The sequence below is a fragment of the Pogoniulus pusillus genome, chromosome 16 (genome assembly GCF_015220805.1).
Source record: "Pogoniulus pusillus isolate bPogPus1 chromosome 16, bPogPus1.pri, whole genome shotgun sequence".
Classification (NCBI taxonomy): Eukaryota; Metazoa; Chordata; class Aves; order Piciformes; family Lybiidae; genus Pogoniulus; species Pogoniulus pusillus.
The window spans coordinates 18,184,907-18,207,519 of record NC_087279.1 but is presented as its reverse complement, the minus strand read 5'-3'; the positions used below and the strand labels follow the sequence as shown (position 1 = coordinate 18,207,519).

General features: G+C 50.9%; 1 protein-coding gene across 5 annotated transcripts in view; it reads right to left on the bottom strand.

Moving 5' to 3' along the window:
• Positions 1-22,613, bottom strand: part of CHST13 (carbohydrate sulfotransferase 13) — a 95,363-nt gene that overhangs the window by 15,943 nt on the left and 56,807 nt on the right. Inside the window, exon 1 of one of the 5 annotated variants that reach the window (XM_064156061.1) lies at positions 17,024-17,118. The exons of the other annotated variants lie outside the window; for them this stretch is intronic. Coding sequence (XP_064012131.1) covers positions 17,024-17,117 — 94 coding nt within the window. The 5' untranslated portion in view covers position 17,118. Of the gene's footprint in view, positions 1-17,023; positions 17,119-22,613 lie in introns of those variants that run through there. 5 annotated transcript variants of the gene reach the window in all.

Here is a 22,613-nt window from a genome sequence, read left to right as displayed (position 1 = left end):
ATGCAGTCAGAGGTGGTTTCCTAGCCCCACAGGCACCAGGGTCACCCAGAAGTGCTATAATAAGGTACTGCTTTAGGGCAAGATGAAGGAGAGGTGCAAGAAGAAAGAGGAAGGCTGTCTACAACTACCTGAGGGGTGGTTGTGGCCAGGAGGAGGTTGCTCTCTTCTCTCAGGCAGCCAGCACCAGAACAAGAGGACACAGCCTCAGGCTGTGCCAGGGGAAATTTAGGCTGGAGGTGAGGAGAAAGTTCTTCACTGAGAGAGTCATTGGACACTGGAATGGGCTGCCCGGGGAGGTGGTGGAGTCGCCGTCCCTGGAGCTGTTCAAGGCAGGATTGGACGTGGCACTTGGTGCCATGGTCTGGCCTTGAGCTCTGTGGTAAAGGGTTGGACTTGATGATCTGTGAGGTCTCTTCCAGCCTTGGTGATACTGTGATACTGTGTGAAAATGGTCTACCCTCTTCCACTTCTCTAGCAACTGACCAAAACGTGTCACTTTTCTGTGGAGCTGATGGAAGGGTTCTCCCAGCCCCTACCATGCTCATCTTCCTCCCCTGGAAATTTCCTCCTTTCCCACTTGGCTTCCTGTGAAGCCACCTAAGGCCAAATCCAAGCAGCTACAGATCCCCATCCCAACAGGCATCTGCAGCCCTGCTGATGAAGCACCCCTAGTACCTCCTTCCCAGCCACATTCCTCAGAAGAGGTACCACAGCACTTTCCACCTCTGAGGAGGTCTAGCTGTACAATTCCAGATAACAGGGAGAAGAGCATTTTCCAACCTCTTTCCATCAAATACACATCACATTCTTCATGGCTACAGAGACCTGAAGGTATTGGGGACCCCTTCAGCACAGTTGCCAAGTGACCATGGGCTCTCCTCAATGTCATAGCATCAGCCAGGTTGTGAGAGACTTCCAAGGTCATCCAGTCCAACCTAGCACCCAGCCCTAGCCAATCAACCAGACCATGGCACTAAGTGCCTCATCCAGACTTTGCCTGAATACCTCCTGGGACAGTGATTCCACCACCTCCCCGGGCAGCCCATTCCAATGCCAATCACTCTCTCTGACAACAACTTCCTCCTAACATCCAGCCTGTACCTCCCCTGGCACAACTTGAGACTGTCCAAAATGACTTCCTCCGGGAAGGAGATGAAAGGAGTTGCCTCCTCTTAAAATTAATTCCCTTGTTTTCAGCAATCCCCACCTTGCAGCTTCCTGAGAGTCCCAAAGCTGTGTGGCATAGCTGGATGGTAAGAGCAGCCAGGCTCCCTGGCACTAAGTCTCCCTCAAGCCAAGAAACACACTCTAAAGAGGGGACAATGAGTCACTGTTTTACATGGGATAATTTGACAGACCATGTGGCCTTTAAAAGGAAAAGTCATTGACTCTTCTGGGGATGTGCCCAGCTGGCTGGAAGGCAGTGGTCCAAGGGCAAGAGGGGGTGATGCCTCCAGGAAACACTAATTCAGGGTGTGAACCAAGATCCTATGGAAAGTGATGGATGGGACAAGTCACACAGAAGGGTGAGTAAATGTCCTGCTCTCGTTCCAGCCAGACAGGGAACGTCTAAGCCTGCAGCAGCAGTGGTTGTGGTGAATGTCTAAGGGTGGAAATGCACAGCCTCAGGGAACTGAAGTGGAACCAAGAATCTGAGCACACCTGTCTCCACCTAAGCATGAGATCCCTGACGGCTGTGCATAGGCATCTGTTGTCTGGTACCCTGTGCCCAGGGTTCTGGCATGCCTCTGTGGCATCAAGGGATGAAGTAGCAGCAGAGCTGCACTGCTTCTCTGAGCGATACTGAGACACCTGTAATTCCCACAAAGTGCAAATCACTCCTAGCACAGGGCTCACACGCACAGAAATCTAAGGCAGAGAGCTGTACAGACAGCCCAGAAGCCCCAGGCAGAGAAGAGTTTTCACCTGCTGGCAAAAAGCAGATGGATGCTCCCTGCTTCCTCAGCGTGGGGCTGCAATGCCCCTTCTTCATGACTGTCACCTACCCATAAACACTTCCATGCTCAATGGCTCACACCAGATGCCATCAAACTGCAGACAGCAGCTATGGGGCATTGGCCTCTGGTGCAGTGTCACTGGCATCAAGTGCCACCAGACTGCAGGTTTCTCCATCTGGATCCAGCTCAATGCAGACACATTGACTTTCATAGGAAAATGCCTCAGTTCAACCCCTCAAATGCTGTGGCAACCTTTGTTGTGAAAGCAATGCCACTGTGCCAAAGAATGATGGCAGACACCTCAACAGCCAGCAAGACAGAGGCAGCATCCTTGCAGCTGACCTGACTCCTTTCCCAACCAGTCTCCCGCTGACTGTCCTCCTTGTCACTGACTTTTTGCTATCTTCTAGCTCAAATGTGTCTCAGCCAAGGTGCTCACCAAGAATCACACCTGAGGAGAGCCTTCTGGCAGCTCACACATGAGGCTGGCACTGCCATTACTACAGAAATGTGACAATAAAACCTATTTCACATCATCACCCACCCTCTCCTCCACAGAAACAAGCCAGAAAGTGTCTCTTCAAAAGAAGCTTCTTCATTCTCACTCCTCAGGGTCTCCTGTGACTTTGGCACAGACAACGACTGGAAACAGGTCTCTGGGCAAGATCTACTACTGCTGCACCACTGCCTGTTTGTCCCACTCACAGAATCACAGAATCAGGCAGGGTTGGAAGGGACCACAAGGATCAACCAGTTCCAGCCTCCCTGCCATGGGCAGGGACACCCTACCCTAGATCAGGCTGCCCACAGCCTCATCCAGCCTGACCTTAAACACCTCCAGAAACCTCAACCACCTCCCTGGGCAACTCATTCCAGGCTCTCACCATTTTCGTGCCGAAGAACTTCCTCACATCCAGTCTGAATCTCCCCATCTCCAGCTTTGCTCCATTCCCCCCAGTCCTGTCACTACCTGAGAGCCTAAGAAGTCCCTGCCCAGCTTTTTTGTAGGCCCCTTTCAGACACTGGAAGGCCACAAGAGGGTCACCTGGGAGCCTCCTCTTCTCCAGACTGACATTCAACACCATGTGGGAGGTGGGTTGGGAGGAGGGCGGCAGCAGCTCAACATTCAGAGCTCTTTGGATTTCTCTCCAAATCACTGCTGAAAGGGCTCCAAAGAAACATGGCAAGCACTGCTGACAGTGTCATCTCCACTGTCCACTTCCATTAATCCTCTCAGAGCTTTAGCAGGGCCTGGAAGGTTTGGTGATGACTTTCCACCATCCAAAGCGTGCACACTCTCCCAGAGGCCACAGAGCCAGCGTGACCCTGCGTGCACCCCCTCCCAGTGCCCTCTGGAGGGGCACGTCCCAGCAGGCTGCTGGAGCACTTGTGTGTCAATAGAGACAATGGACTCCTGTGTACATTTTGCTTCTTGTGCCTGGATGACAAACCCAGCCCACAGAGATTCCTATGTGCAGTGCAAGCTCAGCACTCGGCAGTTACGGCTGGAGCGGAGAGGCAGCTTAGCGCAAATGGGTTTGCAGCCAACTTTGTCTTCCCTACGCTGCACACAACTGCTCAGAGAGCAGCCACAAAGGTAGCTGAGAGGTCTGTGGGGGTGTCAGCAGATGTATGTCCTTTTTTGACCTGCTACAAAAAGGAACATTAAACTCCTGGTGTGAGATTGGGGCTGAACAGCCTGCCTTGAGTTTAGATTTCTACTGCATGCCACACTCCCTGAGCTGGGAAACTATCACCTTTCTACATTTACCTTTTGCCTCTGCTTTCCACTGTTTTGTTTTGTTTTCCCTAACAGGGAAGAAGCTCCTGAAGGCTGAAATCCCTGGTCTGTCCAGCCTTCAGCCAGATGATTCCTGTTCAGGGAGTGTTGGCTACAGCTGAGCCAGTACAATTGCTGGTTTCAGAAGCAACTGCGACTCGGAGATCTGATTGCTGGATGTGTTTTAAGATCATTTGAGCATTATTGCTGGTGCTCAAGACTCTGGGAGGTTTACTTAAGGAAGAGATTGCTGCCATTGCCATTAGGAAGGCATTAAAATGACACATGGAAGCTCCTTGTTTTCTGTAAAGCCTCAGGAAAGCTCTTCTCTTGATTCTTGTTCTCTCACACAGCTTACTTTATGGTTCAGAAGGCAATTTTTCTTCATTTCTCACTGATGGCACCTCTTAGACCATGACAGTGTCATCAGATCTACCCAAGCACAGCTGGCCCTTGGCTGTGTGGCCTTCTCCTCCTCAAAGACAGCGTTGGCTCAGTCTCTGTTTTTCAGGGACAGTTTTCTTATTCCAATTTAAGTCAACTTGAGTCAAGGATCAGCCAGGGAAACTCTAATCAAGTGATGGGAAAGGGTTGATAGCTACAGGATTAGCTCACAATAAATCATGCAGAGGTGGGAAAGAAAGAAGCTGCTTCAAGGAACCTGCCAAATGCAAGAGCATCATCTGCAAGGATCAGAGCAGGGACAGAGCCAATATCAGCTGCATCTGGACACTGTCCCATTCAGTGGTGCCTCCCAAACCCTCAAGTCTCCTTGGTGGCAGGAGGCTCTGGTTCCAGCCTGAGGCAGGTATCAGGAAGGTTTAATAGAGGGATCATAGGCAGTTGAGCTGGGGGGCTGCACTTTGCTGGGACTCCAGCCCCAGCTCTCTGCTGTCACATGGATTGTGATTAAGATCTTTACAGGAAACAGAAAACTAACAGCATTCAGCAGGGACAGTATCACAGTATCAAGATATCTGTGCATAAGTGCCATGCAACCTTCTGTTTTCAAATGGTTAATTCCTCCTACAAGCCAAGCTAGAAGCTTTCCAAGAGCAATTTCTCTTCCCATTATGCCTGTCTCTCTCCTGGCCCCAGTTGGCTGCTTGCATATATAATGCAGGCCTGAACTGCCAGCGTTTCCATTCCTTGTCAATAAACTCCTCCTTTCCAGTCTGCTGCTCTACAGGAATTGCAGCAGAAGGGCTTGTGCTGGCAGTATCATGGCAGAGATCCCTGCCAGGATGCACAGGGGCTGGTTTTCAGCTGGCAAGGCTGCAGCAGAGCCCCACCTCTCCCCTGCACACCCACTGTGTCCATACCCCCGCACATTTCCATCACCAGAGCAGGCTTAGGCAAGCCACAGCTGCAGAAAGCTCTTGGGCTCAGCCAGCAACACAAGACAAGAGCCCATCTGCACCAGCCTGCTGCCTTCTGCTCAGCTGCTGGGGCCATGGCAGGCCAGGGTGCCAAGGGACCAGGCTGGACTTGCTCAAAACCTGCCCACAGTGAGGTCTGGTTCAGGCAGATGCTGTCAGTGCCTGCACAAAGGCTACCTGCACACAAGGAAGAAAGTCTCTCTAAGGCAGCATGGCTCAGTGACTTTGCCTGCTGAGTATTTTTCAAGCCATCTTGTCAGTTTGTGCATCTGGATTTGATGAAAGCCTCTACAAGGAGATCTTGAAAACAAAAAAGCACATTCAGCAAACCCTTCCCAACACAGCCACTCCCTCTCCAGCTTTGCTCCATGGCTCTCACTCCTCTGCTCCCAGTGGAGGCAGATGAGGGTCTGTGTCCTGCCTTTCTACGTGACAGCAGATCACTAAGCTGTGAGACTCACTGCCAGCAGATACAGAACAAGAGGCTTTACAGCGTGCTGAAGAGATTCAGGAGTTTGCAGAGGAGGAGAGGAGCTAACTGCAGCCTGTGCAAGTCTAGGCAGAACCATCTCCAGCGTGTAACTTCTCGCCACATAGCTCCTTGTGACGACTACTGCTGCATTTAGTAGTGAGCACAGACCGAGGCCACCAAAGAGCCCTGTCAGCTCAGCCAGCATGTTTATCAGACATCTCCAGTGTCACTGTGACACACAGAGCCAACATCACTGGCAGCAACTTGTCTGAGTGGCTGCTGGATTTCTTTCCCTGTTGCCAGACAAGCCCTGAGAACAGGCATTAGCAGAAGCTGCTCTGAAGGTATCTCTTTGGTCTTTACATGGAATGAGCAAGGGCTAATGGAGACCTCAAAAAGAAGGGGACCATGAGTCTTACACCTACACTCACCTACCCAACAGAGGCTGTTCGTGGGCAGCCAAAGCAAAACTCCACCAGCATCAAGTCAACCTTGCTCGAGTCTCACATTGCCTGTGTCTGCTGATCCTGTGGCAGTACAGGAACAGGAATCTCTCCAATACTGCTAAGGAGTAAACTTGGAAAAAGACCTAGCTGTGAATATGGTGTCCCTGCAGCCTTTACAGGAGGAACATTCTGGCTCAGCAGACATGTGCAGGACTGAACTTGCCACCTTCCTGTGCCATGGAGAAACATGACAGTGCAGAGACACTCTCCACTGCCCAGGGAAGGGGGGCAGAGCCACATGCTTGTAAGGATCTCAATAAGATCAAGGGTTGTTGAGGAGCTCCTCACCTCCAATTAGTTTGTGCTAATTTCCCAGGTTCTTGCCTTGAAGGAAGCCCTCTGGAACCAGAGTGGGGGGCAGTCGCAGAGACATGCACACCCGTCAGCTCCAAATAAACATCACCTTTGAACCTCATGTCAATATTACCTGTGTTCCTGATGAGTCAGGAATTCATGCCACAGTGCAGTGAAGCAAAATCTGGCCAGAGAGGAGGCTTGGATCAGGTTTCTTGTTAGCAGATCCACAGGCAGAGCAGCCTTCCTGGAGAGACCACTCAGAGGGATGGCTCAAACCCACGGCTCTTGTTTCTTCCCCAGAAGGGCTGGGAGAGCAGCCAGGACATGAAGGTCTATTAATCAAGTGGCATTTACAAAGAGAAGAATAAGCTGTAGTGCCATGACAAGTGGACACAGAAGTGACAAGGGATGGAACCCACAGACCCACAGCTGTCCACACCCAAAATGTTCATTGGCACATATCTTCACAGACATCATGGCTACAGCTGCCAACACCTACCCATCTGCTGTGCCCAGGCTAGAGGCTTGCTGACTTGCCACTTCTGAAGGTGGCACTGTCTCTGTCGTGGCTGAAGAGCCCTTTTGGGGAGAAAGTAACTTCAAGTCCAGATGGAAAATGCTCTGGAGAAGTCTATGCAAATGAAGTCCCATTATGAACACACAGGGTCACAGTATCACAGTATCATCAGGGTTGGAAGAGACCTCACAGATCATCAAGTCCAACCCTTTACCACAGAGCTCAAGGCTAGACCATGGCACCAAGTGCCACGTCCAAACCTGCCTTGAACAGCTTCGGGGATGGTGACTCCACCACCTCCCCGGGCAGCCCATTCCAGTGTCCAATGACTCTCTCAGTGAAGAACTTTCTCCTCACCTCCAGCCCAAATTTCCCCTGGCGTGCCTCTTCAGCACAGCAGCTCTCAGCATCTGTGCTCAGCCACAGTTTGTCTATGTGGTCACACAACAGACTCATCTGAGCATGACACCAGACTTGGATCTGAGGCAGTGTGGTTTGCAGCATCTACCAGCTGTGGAAACAGTCCCACACTGTGACACACCACCACAAGGGTTCAGTGAGGGCCATCAGGCAGAGCAGCACCACGGGAAACACTGAACGCGTTTATCTTTGACTGCTCCAATGCATTGGGGATGATCATCGACAAGGAGGAGGGAAAGCAGGACATGCTAACTGAGACAGAGGCAAATAGGGCCTGAAGGAGCCAGGCTGGGCTGTCCATGGGGTAAGGAAGCTATCCTCACTGCCCAAGGAAGGGCCCTCCAAAGATTGCAGGAGGAGGTGTACGCAGCTGGGACAGGTGAAGTAGGCAGACACTGAATCCACATTGACTCCCATCTGCAATGAGAATTAATTGTATTTTTAACACAAATTCTGATTTTCACATCAGCACAGAGCTGCCAAAGGATGTGGGCCATGTGGCCAGGCTTTCCTGCATGGGTAGATGGTGACAAGCCACTTTGGTTGTGGATGACATGGGCAGTGGCACTGAGTGCAGCCTCAGCAAGTTTGCTGATGACACCAAGCTGTGTGGTGCAGCAGACAGGCTGGAGGGCAGGGATGCCAGCCAGAGGGACCTGGACAGGGTGGATAGGTGGGCACAAGCCAACCTCATGAGCTTCAACAAGACCAAGTGCAAGGTCCTGCATCTGGGTCGAGGCAATCCCAAGCACAAATCCAGGCTGGGCAGTGAGTGGCTGGAGAGCAGCCCTGAGGAGAAGGACTTAGGGGTGCTGGTGGATGAGAAGCTCAACATGAGCCAGCAGTGTGCACTTGCAGCCCAGAAAGCCAACCAGAGCCTGGGCTGCTTCAGGAGAAGTGTGGCCAGCAGATTGAGGGAGGTGATTCTCCCCCTCTATTCTGCTCTGCTGAGACCCCACCTGGAGTACTGCATCCAGTTCTGGAGCCCCTGGGACAAGAGGGATATGTAGATGCTGGAGCATGTCCAGAAAAGGGCCACGAGGATGCTCAGAGGGCTGCAGCAGCTCTGCTGAGAGGACAGACTGAAAGAGTTGGGGCTGTTCAGTCTGGAGAAGAGGAGGCTCCCAAGTGACCTTCTTGTGGCCTTTCAGAATCTGAAGGGGGCCTACAAAAAAAGCAGGGGAGGGACTTTTTAGGCTATCAGAGAATGACAGGAGTAGGGGGAATGGAGCAAAGCTGGAGATGGGTAGGTTCAGGCTGGACATGAGGAAGAAGCTCTTCAGCATGAGAGTGGTGAGAGCCTGGAATGGGTTGCCCAGGGAGGGGGTTGAGGCCCCAATCCTGGAGGTGTTTAAGGCCAGGCTGGATGAGGCTGTGGGCAGCCTGCTCTAGGGTAGGGTGTCCCTGCCCATGGCAGGGGGGTTGGAACAAGATGATCCTTGTGGTCCCTTCCAACCCTGACTGATTCTTTGATTCTATGTAGCTGGTGAAACCAAGAGTCTCAGAGCTCCTGCAATATTAACCAGCAGGAACAAAAAATTGCTCTCTTCTCCCAGACAAGACCAACTTCCAGCTCTTCCCAAATGAATTCCCATCAGTCTGCCTGCCAGTAAATTTACAACTGTTTTATATAATCAAAGCTCATCCAAATATTAAGAGCTCAGGGGCACTCTGCTCCTCTGCCAGGCTGCAGGAATTCCCCACTGGCTGTCTCAAGGCTGGACACCTCTGTGCCCTAAAGCTAAACCCGCTCAGTGCCATCCCAGCGAGCCAGAGGAAATGGATTTGCACAAGCAGAACAGATTCTGAATTCCTTCTCATAGGCAAGGAAGATTTGGTTTATCTAGAAACAAGATTCAGGCTTTTGCAGATCTTTGCTTCTGAGCCCTCAAAAATGGGAGCTGGAAAGGGTTATGAGACAGGAATCTTTAGGAAGCATATTGACTTCAGCCACTCCAATAAGGGCTGCTGCAAAGGGCCTGGGAAACACAAAACCTGCTTGGAGGCATTCAAAAGAAACGCTGGAGGAGAGCTTTCATCCTCTCAGACTAACCTGTCCAGCAGCAAGCCAGTTAAAGATGTCCTCACATCCACAGGTTCTGCTGAGCTGGGTGGGTCAGCAGGACAGCACTGGGCTCAAGATGGATCTCTGATGGCACAGCTGTGGGCCAGATCCCACACAGTGCTCTCATGCAGCCATTCACTAACTGTTCCTAAGGAAAGGCCATCTACTAGGCAGCTGCTGAGAGTGAATCACAGCAACGCCTGGGGCTCACACTGAGATGTATTTGCCAGCTGCAGGGAGTGCAGTTGGGTGCCTTTGCTTTTTGCAATCACTGTCTTGGCTGCAGACTGAAAGCATACTTCAGGGCACTACTGTACCTACCCTGACATCCAGCCCAGCAAGAGGCAAGCAGAAATCTGGGGGCTGTTAAATGGTGGTGCAGCAGCTGAGGAATAGGCCAGTGCAGGTTAATCTCAATACTGGCTCTCCTTGGCTTGCTCGACTCCATGCAGAGGGCACTGATGGCACTATGCATAGGCACGGGAGGCTGCTGAAAACCTACATGCTGCCTCCTGCAAAGTCTGTGACATCCCAGCGTCTGGCTGGGGTTGCTGCAGCCCATTTGTTGAGCACCCAGCATGCCACAGCTCCTAACAGCACAAGGGTTGCAGTGGCAATATTGGGCATCGCTTCTGCAGCAGACCCAAGCTGCACAAAGCCACTTAGAATCATAGAATCAACCAGGTTGGAAGAGACCTCCAAGATCATCCAGTCCAACCTATCACCCATCCCTATCCAATCAACTAGACCATGGCACTAAGAGCCTCATCCAGGCTTTTCTTGAAGACCCCCAGGGACGGTGCCTCCACCACCACGTCCTCTGGCTCTCCTTCTCTGTCCTCATGCACGCTGTGTGTTCTCTCACACAGTCAAGCTCTCCTTCCAACACAATAAACAGAGCATTGTCTTTGCTCCTCAGCTCATTAACGTTATGAGGGAAACAAAACAGAACCCACCTCCTGGTGCTACCTCCTGTGTTGGGTGATCTCTGGTGGAGGAGATGCAGAAAGAGTTTATCTTGAGCAGTAGACACCCAGCTTCTGAGGATACAGAGCAACTCTTCCCACCTTTGCCCAGCTGTAGGGCTTTGACTTAGACTGAGATTTTAGCTTCCAAGTTGAAGCCACAGGTTATTGAGACATGGGAGAATAGAGTGAGTCCAGGCTGTGGAGGAGATACTCAGTGGTTGAACTCTAAAATTAATCTCTCCTCTACTCTAAAATGAATCTCTACTCTACTCTAAAATTAATCTATTTACCAAAGGTCTACAAGTTATTTTACTGGATAAGTCACTGATATTACATGGGGTGTAAACCTGCCACAGAGTAAAAACCAAGCTAGCCACAATAAACCATGTCAGCCAGCCATGAAACAAGGATTCTGGCACCTGGAGATGAGCACCATGGAAAGGTGACATCTATATAGGGCAGCAACACATCTAATGTGCATTTAGCAATAACTCCCAGCATCCAGCCCTGCCAGAAGGATTTTGCTGCCAAGGGGAGCTATATTTGAAAGGGAAAATAAAGACATGTGGGGAAATCACAAAGGGATTGTAGTTGAATATAGGCCTGTCCCAAAGTTGCAGATCCTGAGAAGAGAGAGAGAGGGTGTCCTGGTTTATAGCAGTGCAAGCTCCACAGGTGCAGATACAAATATAGGAGAGAGCAGATTGGTCTGAACTGGACAGCAGGGGTTAGGAACAATGGGTTCAGCTCTCCACTGAGGCCACTCACTCCTTTCTACCCAACAATGTTTCTACTTGATTAAAAAAATGAAAGTACCTAGCTCTTAGGGTAGCTCCATTTGTCCCAGCTCTCAGCATCAGTTCAAGCCACGCAGCAAAGGCAGGCCCTAGGCATGATCATGTTTATCCCAGGCCATTCAGGCCACCAGAGCTACTCAATGACCTGGTCCTTCCCTCTCAGTCTACTAATAGTCTCTAACAGCCTTCTAACAAGGAAAGTTTACGGCAGTTGCCCAGCTGTGCCTCAGAACTTGATGTGAAACATCCCCCAGCCTTGGCCCCACAGAGGTATTTGGGGAGTTAAGCTCCTCTCTGGGTACTTAGCACCTAATGCCTTTGTAGTTCCTTGGCTTCTGACAGTCGAGGGCCAGACAGCTGTATTTGCGCTGGGATTAAGATAGCTTGTCTTGCTCTCCATTCAGATGCTTGTAGGAAGCAAGGACCAAGAAAGAAGATCCAGCACACAAGAGACCCCAGCACCCATAGGAGTGCCCTGACCACTGCATGAGCACTCATCTTCCAGATATCTTTGACCTCACTGATGAACACCAGCAGGTCTTCCCTGCACCAAAAGGTTCTGCTGCTTCCAGAAGATGCTCTTGCAGAGTTCTTTTTGCAGGGTAAATAGAATCGCTGAGGGGTTGGGTGCTGGGACAAAGAAGGAAGTGCAGGTGCAACCTGCCTGCAGAGAGAAACAGCCAGGCAGGGAGGTCAGAGGGATGTGTGGCCAGCAAAACCTGGATCCACCTAGCAAAGCCACCAAGATGTGAACCTCTCCTGCAGGCACAGAGTTAACTTCCAGTGTGCTAAGTCCCTCCTTCCCCCTCCCAAACCTCTCACACGTAGCAGAGATTCTCAGGAAACTGCAGAAAGCCAAGAAAGAGTAGAGAAAGCATTCCTCATGAAAAGCCTGGCCCTCAGGAGCAGATGGGCTTCATTACTGCCCTGCTCTCAGCACTGGACTGGGCATATTTTTCTACCACGACAGGTCACAGCTCCAGCATTTCATGTCCTCTTCCAACATAGCAGATCTGAGGGCTTTTCAGCCCGTGTTGCCCAATGTCTCAGCTGACAAGAGTGTACTTTGAGCACTGGTTCCTCGAAGGGCAGCCGCTGCCTCCTGGGCATCACAGTGCCATGACCAGGAATCTGAGCTGGGCAAAACTGCTCCGTGACAAAGGCAAACAAAACACAACACAAAACCCAACACCATCTCAGAGAGCATCTTAGATTTCACATCCCTGCCCATGCCTGCAGCGTTAACCAGGGTGAAGGCAGCTTAGCCCTCATTATCTGGAAGGCTGAGGACATGTGTCAGCCACCTGCAAACATGACCCAGTCTCAGCCTTCGTCTGGCCAAACTGCACTCACGTCCCAAGGCAGCGCTTGAATTTCAGGCTGAAAATACCTTTAAACAACTGGGAGGAACTGAGGCCTAAAATAGGCTCTTGCCTTGTTCTGGAAAAGAATCTCTGGTTTGTAAGATCTGCTACTACCTAAGCGTGCAAGTATCTCCGTTTGAGTGGCATTTAGGTTCAGGAACTAGGGCTCTGCAGGACCTCAGTCAATCCATTTATGAACTCTCTCATCTCTTTCACTCTGTAACAATTTGTCCCCCTGTGAAAGGAAAGGTCTTTAGGCAGGAGGATGAAGCCAGACTTGTAGTGATCAAAACCAAGAGATTCTCCAGTGTCAGCTGGTGTTGAGAGATGCTGAGTTACACAACAGAAACCATCCCAAAGCTGGCAGGGAGTGGTGGCAATTACTATCTTCCATATCCACCTTGGCACATCAGAGGGCTGCTAACCACACCAAAATGGTGAAGCAGAGTTTCCTACTCCTGATATGTGCTAGATGTAGTTGTATGGCTCCTGTCGTTTGCTGCTCATCCTCCTGTAACATCCCTGATCCTCCTCTTAGAGGATGAAGAGGTATGTCCGCTTTAGGAGTGGCTGGAGTAGGCTTTGTCAGTGCCCAGAGGAGATCCAACTGGTTGATGCAAGAGCAGATAAGGATGGAGAGAGAGATCTTGCTACTTCCCCACTTGCAAACCTTTTTGGAGCGGTATCACAACCCTGGCATCACCATGATCCTGGTTCTGGTATCTCTTGCTGTGAAGGAGTCAGACTGAAAGCTGAGTACACCTAACCCACAAAGCCCGGTGGAAATCCAGCAACTCATGCTAATAGCAGGTCATGAAAGGACAAAGGAAGCGCAGAAGCACTCCCAGAGTGAAGCAAGTGCTGCTAAAAAGAGGTAAGAAGCAACAGCTGGATGCTGCAGTCTGACCACAACAAAAATAAAGGGGCATTTCAAGATCGAGTTTTCTTCCTTTTGCCTTATCAGAGAAGTTGATTCAGTGCTGCAACAAACCAGAAAGAAGAGGAAGTGGAGCAGTTGCCACAAAAGACCTACCATTGGGGTGGCCTCACAGCACTGCCAATAAAGGTCTGCAGAAATCACAAGCGCAGATGAAGGCAGTCTTAACATCTGCCACTCCCCTCCCTCTCCCTCCTTCAGATGTTCTCACTTCCCTCTCCACACCCTGCACTGTCAGAGTCATCCCCAGCTCTCCCCTGTTGCTAAGATCAGTGCAGGTCCCTTAAAACAGCAGTGATCAAAGGTTTGACGTAGACAAGGATCAGCAGCCTGCAGCATTTACCTCTGTGCCAGTCTGGCCACACTATGACCAGAGATAGATAAAGCAACACTCAGTCCCACTGCTTATTTCCACCTTCTCTATACAAAATGTAGTGTGCAGAAGTCAGCAGAACCACCAACAATGTGACATCCCTGGAGGAGACAGCAGAGAAAGATCAATCCAAAAGGCAGATGACAATTGTGCTGAGGCCAGGTGGGATCTCCTGAATAGCTGTAGGTTGACACAGGTGCAACCAAGTCCCCCAGGAGCTAAGCATATGTGCCCACACCATTGGTCCAGACGCTGAAGCCTGCAGATGCTGGAAGATGTCTGCTCCAGCCAAATCCTTTAACTACACACTGTGACAGTCTTTGCAAACTCCACCTGCTAGTGTGCTCAGCATCACTGTAATACCTTCCTGTGATGCAGACATTATGCCCCTGGACACGTGTTTGTGAGTCTGGAGTGAGACAGCTGAAGGCCAACAGGGCAGACAGGTCACTGCTGCTTTGAAGGGAGCAGTGCCCACTCCATATGCTGCAGCTGCACCCCACAGCCAAGAACAAAGTCTGCAGCCCCACACACGCCCACTGGCACAGCCAGCAGCATGGAAAGCCAAAGCAAAGCAGTTGGGGATAGGAAGTCAATGCACACTCAAACTCACACATACAAGATCTCTTGGGAACATCGAGGCTTGTCTCACTAGCGTCTCCTGAGAGTCAGTGAGGTTGGAAAGCCTGCCCAAGCCCATTTCTGCAGCCAGGAGGTACAATAGCAGATTCTATCACTGCCCTCAGTACAAACAGAAGAACAAGCAATTTAAGCCCAGCACCAAAATAACCAACTGGGCAGCATTTAGGAGCAGTTATTTCAGCACACAGTGGCGTGTGGGTGTTCCTAGGGCAGAACAAGAAAGCCTTATTTCAGCACAGCCATGGAGCTCAGGGCAAACTGCTCCAGCAGACAACTGCCCAGATGGAGGTAAAAGTGGGAAATGCAAACAGAGGAGTTAATTCCTGAGCCCTGGGCTGAACGAGCCCTTAGCACCCTCAAACGCCAAAGGTTTCTGAAGGCTGCATCACCTTTCTACCCATTGTTGTACCTTTTGTCCTGGTTAAAGGATAGTTCAATCTCTATGTGCTGTTAGTAAGGATTAATTCATCACATTTCACGTTAATGGACTGTAGGTGGCCCAAGAAAGGTGACCTGCTGAAGCCTGCTGAAGATGGAGAAATGGATTTGCCTTCTCTTAGAAGAAAATCATAGCACTGCTGCTGTTTCTAGCATTTGTCTTCATTGTCATGGAGAAATCAAACGACACCAGACAACTCCAAATAACCTCAAGGCAACCATCACTTCAAAGGTGACATTTTTCAGCCTGCAAGTTGTTTACGTATTATTGTAACTTGTAACTTCGAAAACCCAAGCAGTTGGCCTCAGTTTGCTTTCCCGTGGGATAAAACAAAACCAACCAAACAAAAAGAACCAATTTCTAGCTCGCTGCTTTTCTGTATTTGGTAATGACCTTTCCTCTGCTAGTGTAAGTTTTCACACGACTAAAGAGAAAAGGAAAAACTGCAAAACGAAAAACAATAAGGGAAGGAAATAGCATCAAAATGAAGGCTGCACCCAGGGAGACCACGATGGGGCTAGAAAATAACCAGATTTTAGAGAACATTGCTTTAATTCACCTCTTTGGCGAACCTCAAGGGCCAAATCGGCAGGGGGTTTTCACCACCTTTGCAAATGGGTTTCCACCGAGTGGATGCCTACCCCAGACTGAGCACAGGACTTTTCAAAAGTTGCACTTGCTCCACGTGAACAAAACAGATTTGCAGTCGATTAAGAGCGCTGCACATCCCAAAGCCTCACCTGGCCAGCATCTCTCATGGGAGTGATACTTCACATCCCCCAAACTCCTTATGAGATGCCATCCCCATTACCTCGTTTGCTCTGACCTGACGGGAACCCTGTGAAACCGTGCTGAGATCATGCAAAGGATTAAAGCGAAGTAAGCACAGAGAGTTCTGCTGACTCAGACGCACAGAAGACTCCTTTGGAAAACCGGAGTCCTGAAAAGAACCACATTTTCCAGGCAAACAGCAGCAGATGAACAGAAACCACCACTGCCCCTGTTAGGAGCCACGGAGATGAGATCCGACCCAATGCTGAACAGTCCCCACACCAAAAAAAAAAAAAGACATATATATCCTTTCTTTAAATAACAACGACTAAGGCAGGCAGCATTGGTTGTGGTCCTCTGGGACTACTAACTTCATCTCCTTTTCACTCTTATTCAGCCAACAAGCCTTTTAAAAGCTATTTTCGGGGGGGGGGGGGGGGGGGGGAAAGCAACCCAAAATCAAACAAAACAACACATTAAAGTGCCAGAGCAGCCCCTGTAAAAAGGAAAATCGCGTTTTATTTAGTCCAGACTAACATTCCACTAACATTTCAGTCAAATCAATCTGCCGAATTTTAAGATCTAACTTTAATGGCCCCATTGATGGATTGCTGCTGTAATCGGCCAACTTTAGGACGTTGTTAAAACTCGGGGAATTACCCAAGGAAGTCTCTCAGGGAAGAGGAGCTAATTTCCCCAAAAGAGCAGAAAGTAGGCAGGGAAATAAATAAACGCCTCCAGAACACTTCTCAATTGCTTCCCAGCGTGGAAGATAGTTCTAAGAGCAGTACACACGAAAGAAATCCCTTGAGCGATTCAACCAGATCCCCCAGGAATTACAGCGAACGGCTGGTGCGAAGCAGGCACCTGAGGAACAGAGCAGGTCCTCTGGTGCGTCCTGACCCCGGAGCGTAGCCTCCGAGGGAACTGTGCACTTTCTCGAGCCGCTTCCACTTCAAGGCAGGGGCACTGACTGAGACAGTCACCCAAAAGAAGTTCTCCCTAAAAATGAAACATGAATGCCACGGCCAAGCGGTGCTGGTGGGTCGGGCACGGCTCGCAAACGCGACAGCGAAGTTCACTGCTGTCGGCCGAGAAGCGCGCAACCTTCGGGCGAGTTCACGGGCAGAACCCAACTTGCACTCCTGCCGTGAATCGCTCGCTCCGGACCTGACCAGCTTCCCGACGACACAAAAGTGATGTTAGAAGCCGGCTCGGGGCTGGCCACTGTGCCCAGCACCGCGCACCCTGCCCCCAACACTCCCCCCCTCGGACCGCCGGCGTCCCGCCGCGAACTGCTGGCAGTGCTGGCCGAGGCACGGAGCGGGACGGACCCACCTGGGCTGAGGCTGCTCTGGAAGTAGAAGACGACCAGCAAGAACGAGCCGAGGCAGGCGGCCAGCGCCAGCCGCGGCGCTCGGCTCCACCGCATCCTCCGCCGCGGCTCGGCGGAGCGCAGCGCCCCGCGGCCAGGGCCCGCCGAGCGCCCGCCGGCCCCGCGCCGCCCTGGGCGCCGCTCCGCGCCCCGCCCCGCTCCGCGCCCGCGGCCGGGGCTGCCTCGCCTCGCCCCGCCGCCGGCAGGAAGTGACACTGGAGCCGCTCAGCCGCGGGAAGGGAAACTTCGCCCTCCGGCTGCCCCGCAGCGCCAGCGCTCGTCGGCCACGGGCCGCTGCGGGGATGGTTCTATCCAGCCCCGCCGAGCGGTGGGGGCGACGGAACGGCGGCGAGGCTGGGGTCCGCGGCGGCGGTGCGGTTCCTCGCCCCGTGCTGGATGTGCGCTCTGCCAGCGCTCGGGGGTACGCACTCCCCTGTTCGGAACTCCTCTGAGGGAAGGGAGTTGAGTTGTGCTGGCCAGGCGCGGAGTTTCTTCCTGCTGACTTTTCTCAGCACAGCCACTACTTCCTAAGCATCACCAAGTTTCGTGGCCTTAAAGCATCCCCTGGCTTTTTTGGTTGGGTTCATTTTTTTTCCAGACTATCTCCCTGGCCCTGCAGTCTCTAACTGAAAGTAATAATGCCTCTGACTGATGCTAACTGAAGCAATAAAGTTATCTAGAAGGACGTCATTTTCCAGCAGTCTTTGCATGGTTTTGGAAAGCAAGAGCACAAAGCTCTCTTACCGCCTTCTCTAACCTCCGGGCTCTGTAATTGCAGGCAAAACAAGCTCTGAGCTTCTCTTGCCCCAGTTCTGAAACAGCAGCAGTGCTGTAAAACACTGAACATCTACTCAAAGGCCACTCGCCACGCTGGGAAGCCAGGCTGAGAGCTGCCTTCCCAATGTCAGCCAATACTTCTACCTTCATCCCCTGAACACTTAGCTTTAAGAAAAAGGGCAACTCAAGCTGGCACCCCTGGGAATGACAAAGCCTGGGTGTGTGCATATGCTGCGCTTCACCCTGCCCTCATTTAGGGCAGAGTAAACCCAGGAACCCGTTGCAGTGAAAAAGCTGCAGTGAAATAAGAACCTGAGCAGCATCTTGCAGGCCAAGTTGAGCTATGACCATGATGTTACATAGCTCTTTAAAGTCCCTGTTGGATGGTCTGGAGACAGGCAATAGATATGAGACCACAGCTGAGACTCTAATATATCTGTTTGCAAGGACACACCAGTGTCTGCAGTAACTGGTTGGAAAGATAACCTTGCCTCGAGTCCTGTGCCTGTCTGGTGTACAGGCTGTGACCCCTGTCACGGGCAGTGAGATGGGTGGTGTCAGGGGAAAGCTGATGCCTGCTATCTGGAATGGCTCTGCTGATGCTGGTTGCTCTCGGCTGCAAGTGGAGCAGCAATTTTGGCTCCCTTGATGAGCATGCATAGAGCTGGGATCTGCCTTACATGCAAAGAGGCTGATGGAGTCTGGGTGGGGAGCAGGGACTGTGAATACAGTTTTATATCTGCTAGCAGGCATTACCCTTGCATTTGGGATGCGCCACAAAGTGAAACCTACCTTTATTTTTGTTTCTGAAGAAACAACCAACAACCTCAGAGGGCAATCACAGAATTAACCAGGTTGAAAAAGACCTCTAGGATAGAGTCCAACCTATCACCCAACCTTGCTAATTAACTAAACCGTGGCACCAAGTGCCTCATCCAGCCTCCTCTTAAACACCTTCAGGGCACAGGCACCTCACAGGCATCCCATTCCAATGGCCATTCTTTCTGTGAAGAACTTCTTCCTAATGTCCAGCCTAAACCTGCCCTGGTGCAGTTTGAGGCTGTGTCCTCTTGTTCTGTCACTGGGTGTCTGAGACAAGAGACCAACCCCCACCTGACTACAACCTCCTTTCAGGTAGTCAATGAAGTCTGACCTGAGCCTCCTCTTCTCCAGGCTTAACAACCCCAGCCCCCTCAGAATAAAGAGTTAGGGGTTTTGCCAGCATGAGAAGAAACCAGAGCAATTTCCTGGGTGTCTGCTTCAGCAAAAGTGATGCTTGCTGCTGCTATTCTTGAACCTCTTAAGGGAGCAGAGAGAGGTTCAGAGACTGAAGGCATATCTAGACTCTGCAGTGGGAGTCTCCTTCCAGGAGCTAGAAGATTCACTCAGTTTGTGAGTTTTTCACTGTTTGCATCTCCCAGTACTGGAACACTGGAAAATCTAACCCTGTGCTCTCAGAGGAGCTAAGGAAAATAATCACCACTTTAACCCTGGGCAACCAATTCCAGGCTCTCACCACCCTCATGCTCAACAACTTCCTCCTCACATCCAGTCTGAATCTCCTCACCTCCAGCTTTGCTCCATTTCCCCTACTCCTGTCACTCTCAGCCTAAAAAGTCCCTCCTCAGCTTTTTTGTAGCCCCCCTTCAGATCCTGGAAGGTCACCTTGAAGCCTCCTCTTCTCCACATTGAACAGCCCCAGCTCTGTCTATCCTCATAGCAGAGGTGCTCCAGCCCTATGATCATCCTCCTTCCCCTTCTCTGGACACACTCCAGCACTTCCACAGGCTCTGGTTGGCCCTCTGGGCTGCAAGTGCACACTGCAGAGGTTCAGTCCATAGCTGGAGCTACTCATGACTGTAAAGGCAATACTGATAACCAGAAAGGTCAAAAGGTAGAAACAGAACTGTGTAACAGAAAAAAATGTTACTGCTGGGGTTTGGAAGAACCATCTGACTTGCAGTGGAAGAGGGAATGCTTTCTGCCTGCAGAAAGATGCTGCTTGATTCCCTCCCTGCTCATTAACAGTACTTGTTACTGCCTTCTCAGCAGGTCTATCCCAAATGCCAGGCTGCTTCCCGAGACCTTGATGCCACTAACTGAGATTAACCCCAAACTTTGGTCTGATGACCATGTTGAATGGAAATTGAACAGCAGCTAATTTCTGCTGGAAACTGAGGAATCTGTTGAACTCTTCCCCCACCAAGTCCTGGTTTTCCACGTATGGTGGAAAGGAGCCTTTGTAGAGGATATTTTGACTTTGTGCTCAGTGATTTAATTCTGGAAACTGAATGCCACAGAAACATTTTCCCCTGGCCTCATGCTGGTGACACCTCCATCTGCTGGTGGCCAGCCACCAGTGCACACTGCCTTTGTTGCCGGAGCCCCCATATCTTACCCGGCTGGCAGGGGTTTGGGCATATGCACAGTGATTTACACTAATGCAGCACAGGCTTTCTTCAGAGGCTGCCAGCAGAGATGTGCAGCTTGTTCTGAAACTTTCCCCAAGGTGGACACCTTCAAATCTTGCCAAGCAATCCCTCCCAGCTCCACAAACTCTCCAAAACTTTACCTGCCACCTTATCCTTGTCCTAACTGGCACCCACAACACTTTGCCCCGATAAGCACAGGCACATTTTTATGTTGACCAGGGAGGGTCAATTCTGCTAATAGCACCAAGTTGGAATATTTGCTTTCTCAAGCAGTGCATTGATATTCCATTGTCTCCAGTAGTCCTTTCCACCTGCAGAATGTGAGTTTTCAAGCATTATTTCATCATGACACTAATGTTTATGGCCACTTTTCACTGCTGTACAACTGCCAGAGTTCAAAGCAGCAGAGAATCATGCAGGAATGGACTCTTCACCATTAAGTGCTGGAGTAAGCATTTGCAGGCTCAGTATAGAAGAGAAATGTGTTTGAGAAAAGGTAGAATTTACATTAAATCATAGAATCAGGTAGGGATCGTCTAGTTCCAACCCCCCTGCCATGGGCAGGGACACCTACCCTAAATCAGGCTGGCCACAGCCTCATCCAGCCTGGCCTTAAACACGTCCAGGGACAGAGCCTGAATCCCTTCCTGAGCAACCCATTCCAGGCTCTCGTTGAACAACTTCCTCCTCACGTCCAGTCTGAATCTCCTCACCTCCAGCTTTGTTCCATTCCCCCCAGTCTTGTCACTCCCTGACAGCCTAAAAAGTCCCTCCCCAGCATTTTTGGAGGCCCCCTTCAGATACTGACATGCCACAGGAAGGTCACCTGGGAGCCTCCTCTTCTCCAGACTGAACAGCCCCAACTCTTTCAGTCTGTACTCTGGAGAGGTACCTGGAGAATTAGAAGTATGTATAATAAACCAAGATTCTTGATGGGTCTTTTAAATGTGGTCAGATTCTGCCATTTGTTCATACAGAGTAATAGTGATGTCTTGTCTCAGAGAAGGACAGGGTGAGGAATAAGCAGCCAAAGCCACTGGGGGATCCAGGGTGGGTTGATTTGGTGAGTGACACCATGTTTTGCCTGAAGTTAAGGAGGTTCATACAGCTTGTCAGGAAAAAAAAACAACCAACCGACCAAGGTACTGAAGGTTGGGTAGTGCAAGCAGCCTCTGATTCTGAGTAGCTGATACTGAGTGGTGGCTAATTCCATAGCTTAACAACCCTTCTGTTCTCAGGCTAAGTACTGATCACTTCCCACAGACCCTTTGCCAATTATCTCTTGATCTCCTGAGACATCTCTCTAGAAACTACCCACCTGAACATGAGCCAGCAGTGTGCCCAGGTGGCCAAGAGAGCCAGTGGCATCCTGGCCTGCATCAGGAATGGTGTGGCCAGCAGGAGCAGGGAGGTCATTCTGCTCCTGTACTCTGCACTGGTTAGACCACACCTCGAGTACTGTGTTCAGTTCTGGGCCCCCCAGTTTAGGAGGGACATTGAGATGCTTGAGCGTGTCCAGAGAAGGGCAATGAGGCTGGGGAGAGGCCTTGAGCACAGCCCTACGAGGAGAGGCTGAGGGAGCTGGGATTGGTCAGCCTGGAGAAGAGGAGGCTCAGGGGAGACCTTATTGCTGTCTACAACTACCTGAGGGGTGGTTGTGGCCAGGAGGAGGTTGCTCTCTTCTCTCAGGTGGCCAGCACCAGAAAGAGAGGACACAGCCTCAGGCTGTGCCAGGGGAGATTTAGGCTGGAGGTGAGGAGAAAGTTCTTCACTGAGAGAGTCATTGGACACTGGAATGGGCTGCCCGGGGAGGTGGTGGAGTCGCCGTCCCTGGAGCTGTTCAAGGCAGGATTGGACGTGGCACTTGGTGCCATGGTCTAGCCTTGAGCTCTGTGGTAAAGGGTTGGACTTGGTGATCTATGAGGTCTCTTCCAACCTTGGTGATACTGTGATACCGTGAAACTAAAAACTGGGCTCTTGCTTTTCATCAGGAAGTTCTGGCCTCTGTCAAAATAGATTTCAGGAGATGCTTCCTTCAACTTTCTTGCTGCTATAATTTAAGTTAAAAAAAAAAAGGGGGTGGGAAAGCAGCAGCTGTTTTCTTTTAAAAGCAGCAGTGGTGATGGGAGCAAACCAAATTAGAGGCTCCAAGGACTACTCTCTGCCTATAGTGCTTGCCTCGACTGGTATGATGGAAACTCCCTTTGCCCGTTTTATTCAGCGGTGGCAGCGAGGGACTGTGTTTGCCTTTTGTGCCAGACATTTATATGTCATTAGTTTATACACTGGCACCAGTGGGGAGTGTGTTCTCTGCTGGTGCCTAATGCAGAGGCTCGCATGAGGA